This window comes from Corvus brachyrhynchos, unplaced genomic scaffold (assembly GCF_000691975.1).
Source record: "Corvus brachyrhynchos isolate BGI_N302 unplaced genomic scaffold, ASM69197v1 scaffold175, whole genome shotgun sequence".
NCBI lineage: Eukaryota > Metazoa > Chordata > Aves > Passeriformes > Corvidae > Corvus > Corvus brachyrhynchos.
Genome location: NW_008238448.1, coordinates 4,533,653 through 4,538,715, shown reverse-complemented (window position 1 = coordinate 4,538,715; position 5,063 = coordinate 4,533,653). Strand labels below are relative to the sequence as shown.

General features: G+C 56.3%; 2 protein-coding genes across 3 annotated transcripts; both read right to left on the bottom strand.

The window, feature by feature from the left end:
- Positions 1–22: 22 nt before the first annotated feature.
- On the bottom strand, positions 23–3,912 carry LOC103617342 (sulfotransferase 1 family member D1). 2 transcript variants are annotated; one of them, XM_017736861.1, is made up of 7 exons: positions 1,461–3,912; positions 1,261–1,386; positions 1,059–1,171; positions 835–961; positions 644–735; positions 383–563; positions 23–260 (listed from the first exon to the last, which is right to left on the bottom strand). In XM_017736861.1, exons 1-7 carry the CDS (start codon positions 1,855–1,857, stop codon positions 148–150), a joined length of 1,149 nt encoding a protein of 382 aa, XP_017592350.1. In that variant the 5' UTR covers positions 1,858–3,912; the 3' UTR covers positions 23–147. The 2 variants fall into 2 exon arrangements, with proteins under 2 accessions (XP_017592350.1, XP_008633845.2); XM_008635623.2 differs by having other exon boundaries at positions 1,059–1,156.
- Positions 3,913–4,016: 104 nt separating this feature from the next.
- On the bottom strand, positions 4,017–5,063 carry AP5S1 (adaptor related protein complex 5 sigma 1 subunit; the record flags this gene model as incomplete). Its single annotated transcript, XM_008635695.2, has 2 exons — positions 4,017–4,583; positions 5,029–5,063. Coding segments are annotated over 2 exons (462 nt in total), but the record flags the coding sequence as incomplete, so codon positions are not given.

Genomic DNA, 5,063 nt, shown 5'->3' with positions numbered 1-5,063 from the left:
TCCCTGCAGGCAATGGCTCAACCTCCATTTATCACAATTTATTGCACAGGGAAAAGTGAATTAGTGCAAGAATCTCCATCTGGATCCACCCTCCCCACTGGGAGAGCAAGAAGAAGCACAGTCCTCCTGGGAAGCGGGATGAGCCCCTCACACCTCCATCTGGAAGTGGAGGTCAGAGCCTGCCATATGCTCCTGGTAGTGCTGGTTGAAGCGCTCATTCTGGGCCACAGTGAAGTGGTTCTTCCAGTCTCCTGAGATCCCTGGGGGTGAGAAAATAAGTGGGGTAAATCCTCACACATGAAATATTTGCACCCACAGATGGGGGCTGAAATACAATCCAGGGACATCCCTCCCACATCCTCCACCACCGGCCAAACCCCACCTTTTCGGAGGAACGGGGAGACACTGTGATCCATCATGGTGGGGAGCATGGTTTCATAGTTGGCAGCAGGGTTCTTCTTCATCTCCTGGAAGGAGGTGTGGTGCAGGATTCTCTCCACTGTTCCTTCCGCCAGCTCCTTGCCCAGGAAGTGCAAGATCTTCTGCACCTCCCGTCGTGGATCCTGCAGGGTGGTTGACATGAGGAGACTGCCAAAAAAGCTGGGGGGCAACCAGGGCTCCTTCCCCTCCATCCCACTCTCACCTTCTTCATGTCCTCATAGAAAAGGTAGAGCATCTTCTCCTGCTTCTTCTCCCACCATCCACGCACGTGGTCGTACCAGGACCCGTAGGCCACTGTGGGATATGGTCAAGGGATTAACTGAAAACTGGGGTAGCGGGGGATGTCCTTCCCACCGGCATTTCAGGGTGGGCATCTTGTGGCTCAGCCCCAACCTTTGCCAGCCATGAAGTTCTCCAAGAACTCAGCCTTTGTGCCAGGGTCAGGGTGTATCTTGGCCATGTGGTGGAAGTAGTAGTAGGAGATGACAACATCCTTGGGGTTGCGGGCCATGTAGATAATCTGGAGAGAGCCAAGGATGTGTTTGGGAGGTACAGAGTGATGCTTCCTCCCCACCAACCCAGACGGGGAGAGAAACAGGGGGCACCTGCCATGTTACCTTGCAGTCCTTCTCCCAGAAGGAGGTCGGGAGGAGCTGAACCGGGAGATGGGTCTTTACTAGCCGTGGGGATGGGGTATTCTCCAGCTGCTCAACACCTGTGGCACAGGGGACTGAAAGGTGTGAGCCCCAGTACTCTCACCCCCACCCTGGCTCTGTTTCCTCTCCACCCAAGCCAGGCAGCTGGGCTGGGGAAGCTCACCACTCGGCCCTTTGGAGACCTTCATTTCCAGGAAGGGCACGCGGTTGTAGATGGCATCCCGTCGGCACTTCTCCACATCACCATCGTGGTAGATCATGTCCATGATCTCACTCAGCCATGTTGTGCCTGCAGCACAGGGACAGCGTTGCAAAGGCTGGTGTCACCCCATCCCCCCTGCACCCTTCCTCAGGACCACTCACCAGATTTGGGGTAGGTGGAGATGAGCAGGTCGTCTGGACGGGCTTGGAAAGCCTTCACCTGTGGCCAGCCCTCGATGAAGCTCTTGAAGAGGGGGATGCCATGGAGGCTTCCCAGCTCCTGCCTGATTACATCTTTCTGCTCCATGGCTAACAGTGGGTCCACACAGCACTGGCTGTTTTCCCTGCTGGCAGCCTCCACAACCTCGGGACTGGCAGGCTCCTGTACCAAGACTGTGCCTGGGGCAGTACTGGATCCTGTAGCAGGACTGTGCCCAGGGCAGTGCCCCATCAGGCAAAGTCCAGCCCGGATCACATGTGGCAGAGGTACTGCCAGTGCCACAGGGGCATGCCCTGATCCCTGGCAGGATGCCACCCTGATAACGTGAATGCTGGCCATGCACTAAGCCCAAGCCATGACGGGTCAGGAATGGAGCCCAGCATCACCTCTCCTCCCACCTGTCTGCACTTCTCCCCCAGCTACAGCCCCTTTAATGAGTGCCATGGGGTTGTGGAGCTGCAGGGACAGCTCTGCCACCCAGGCCCATCGCTGGTGCAGCTGTACCTCTCAGGATTCTGTGTGCCCTGGTGCCCAGGAGCCCTGGCACCTCCACCCTCCTGCCGTGCCCAGGCTGTAATGGTTAATGAGAGCTGGCTTGGCTACGGAGCACAGAGGATGTGAAGGAGGTTCAAAGTGCCAGCAGCTGGGGCCTGGGACGGTTTTGGAGTGGGCTCTGCCTCTCTCCCCCCACTGCTCCATGAGCACTGTGTTGCCCTGCAGTGTCCCTGCTTGTCCTGGCTGGGGACCAGACTGGCTGGGACCTGGCTGAGGGTGCTGCAAGAAGGGTGTGCCTCCCTCCTGCCTTCCTGGGTGCTCCTTTGATGCCTCTTTTAGGAAAGGGCTGAATAAGCTGATCTTCTCCATCCTGGATGATGTGGTCCAGCAGGTTGTGCAATACAGGAACTCACCATGATGGAGCAGGTGCTGCTCTTGCTCCAGGAGGAGATCAAGGAGAAGGAGAAGCAAAAGCCAAGTGGTGCCTGGCCCAGGCCAGGTCAGTGGGGTCTCTGGCAAAGGAGGCACCAGTGCAGGATTTAGCATCTGGACCATTTGCAGAAATTGTATCCAATGAGGGAGTTGGAAGACAGTAAACGGGTCTGTTACTCTGACAAAAAATTACATGTAACATTTGCATTTTCAGCTGATGATGAGGAAATAACATTATGATCCCTAATTAAAGCTGAAACACAGATGATGGTCAGGGTCAGCAAACTGCTACTAAAAAGGTACCATATATGGTGACTGAGAGATCAAAATTCCAGGAAAAGTCTAGCGGACTTACACGGGATGGAAACATACAGGGTGATCCCCACAACAGAGAATCAGGGAAAAGATGATTCTTTATCTCCTTAAACTCCCCCTGCATCTACTACACCTCAGAGTAGAGAGTAAATCACACCACAAAAAACTACACCATTTGGTCCAATTCAGGTGACTGATTTGCAAGGGAATTCTGTCCATAAACCAGGTGATACTAAAATCCAGCAACTGGAATCCTATGAGCGCATACACAATAATGGCCCATACATTCGGATCCGAGTTGATTCTCATCAAAAATTAATTGCTAACACCATTGAAACACTCCAAGATAATGTCTCTTTGCCTCTTGGTTGTATTCAAGCCCAGCTGTGGGTGCAGTATATGACAGCTGCTATCGCACAGGAAGGTGAAGACGGTACCTTGCCTGCTGAGATTCAGTGCTCCCTATGGGATGCCACACTGGGCTCCATCACCCCCACATCTCCAGCACAGTGAGATGCCCCATCACAGCCAGAGACCCATCGTGGCTGAAGCCCAGTGCCCAGCACCCCTTCTCAGGTGCTCCAGCTTTACTGGTGCAGTTACAAGGGGAAGCACTTTGGGGTCTGGCCCTGTGACTGCCCCTCTCCAGGGCCTGGCAGTGCCCAGCCTGTTCCTGGCACACTGGTGGGAGAGCCATGCACGCCAGGTCCTGGCTCCCTGGATTTCCCAGCACCCACAAACTGCTAGGGTAGGACCCTGCTCCCCACTGCACCCTGCAGAGCTCAGGAGGTGGGTGCCAGCTCCTGCCACCTCCCAGGGCATCACATGGGTCCCCTGGCCCCAAGCAGCACCATCTGGGGACAACCACCCTGCTGTGCCAGGCACACGGCTACATCCTGCCCTGCTGCCTGTTTATTTAATCCCCCACACAGACACCCTGATGCCCTGAGGCCAGATGCACACCCCGTGTCCCATGGCAAGATCCCATCCCAGAGCCATGTCTCCCTGCTGGAGGCCCCTTGCCTGCCCCACAGTGCCCAACTGGGGTAACCACAATCCGGGGTCCCTCTTTTAGTGTCCATTCACAGCCACGTGGAGCCTCCGCTCCCTGTCACGTGCATGCAGAGTGGTGCAGAACGCGGTGCAGGAAAACAGCACAGGAACATGGAACTGTCCCAGCTCCAGATGGATTTATGGGGATAGCTATTAGCTCTCCCATGACACTGTCAGCGTATAAATGGATTAAAACCCGGCTCTTAGTTGGCTCGTTGCTCTTTATTCCAGAACTACTTTTCTCATCCATCCCACTAGGGCTTGGTGACCATGTCAGATCCCTCCCTTGTCTCTCATCCCCAAAACATATCTGGGGATGTTGGGCGGGAATATCATCTGTAGCTCAGCGGGATGCTTTGATGCCCAGCTCCCGGTCCACTGCCTGGAGGAAACGTTCGTTGAGAAAAAGCATCTGCCCATGGGGCAGGAGACGATCCAGGAGGCCATCAGCAGCATCAGGACGGAGCAGGACGTCAGCGCCGGGGCCGAGGAGGCGCAGGGAGAGGAGCAGGCGGGGAGCCAGGCGCCGCAGGGTGATCTCAGCCAATGACAGATTCTCTTGGGGTTCACAAACCAAGGCAAAGGCGAGGGCCAGCACTGATAACCAGACTACTGTCACCCGCTCAGGGAACGGGTCTCCAGGGGGCATCTGGAAAAGACCCCCTGGAGCATCCTGGAGTGACACTGGCTCATCAGGTAGCTGGGGGAGCTGTGGGGAGGATGGGCGCCCCAAGGATGACTGAAGCAGTTGGCAATGCGAGGCCACTTGCCTGGAAGAGAAAAGAGGGACCCTCATGTAAAGGACCCCCGCCTCATACAGGGACAGAGTGACCCCTCTGTTGGGGGAACAGGGTCCCGGAAGTCCTGCCGAGTCCAGCATCCCCAGCAAGGGCGGATCTCATGAATGGGGGGCATGGTCCTGTGGCTCTCGCTGAGCCATGTCCCCCGAAAAGGGGGCTGCCACAGTTCTGAGGGTCCCACCGGGCCCAGGCTCCCCTCAGGAATAAGTGTCCCAGCCCTGGGGGTCCAGCAAAGCCCAGGAGTCCTCCCATCAAAAAAAAGGTGTATCACGGCTCTCAAGGAGAGGGATGCGGTGTCACAAATCCAGGGGGTTCAGGAGATGGAGGGCACCAGGAGGTTCAGGAGATGGGAGGCTCCCACCGAGCCCAGCATCCGCAGGAAGGGGATTCCTGCAGAGGGCGATTTCCCGGGTACCTGGCCACGACGAGCAGCTGCTCCTTGCGGCGAAG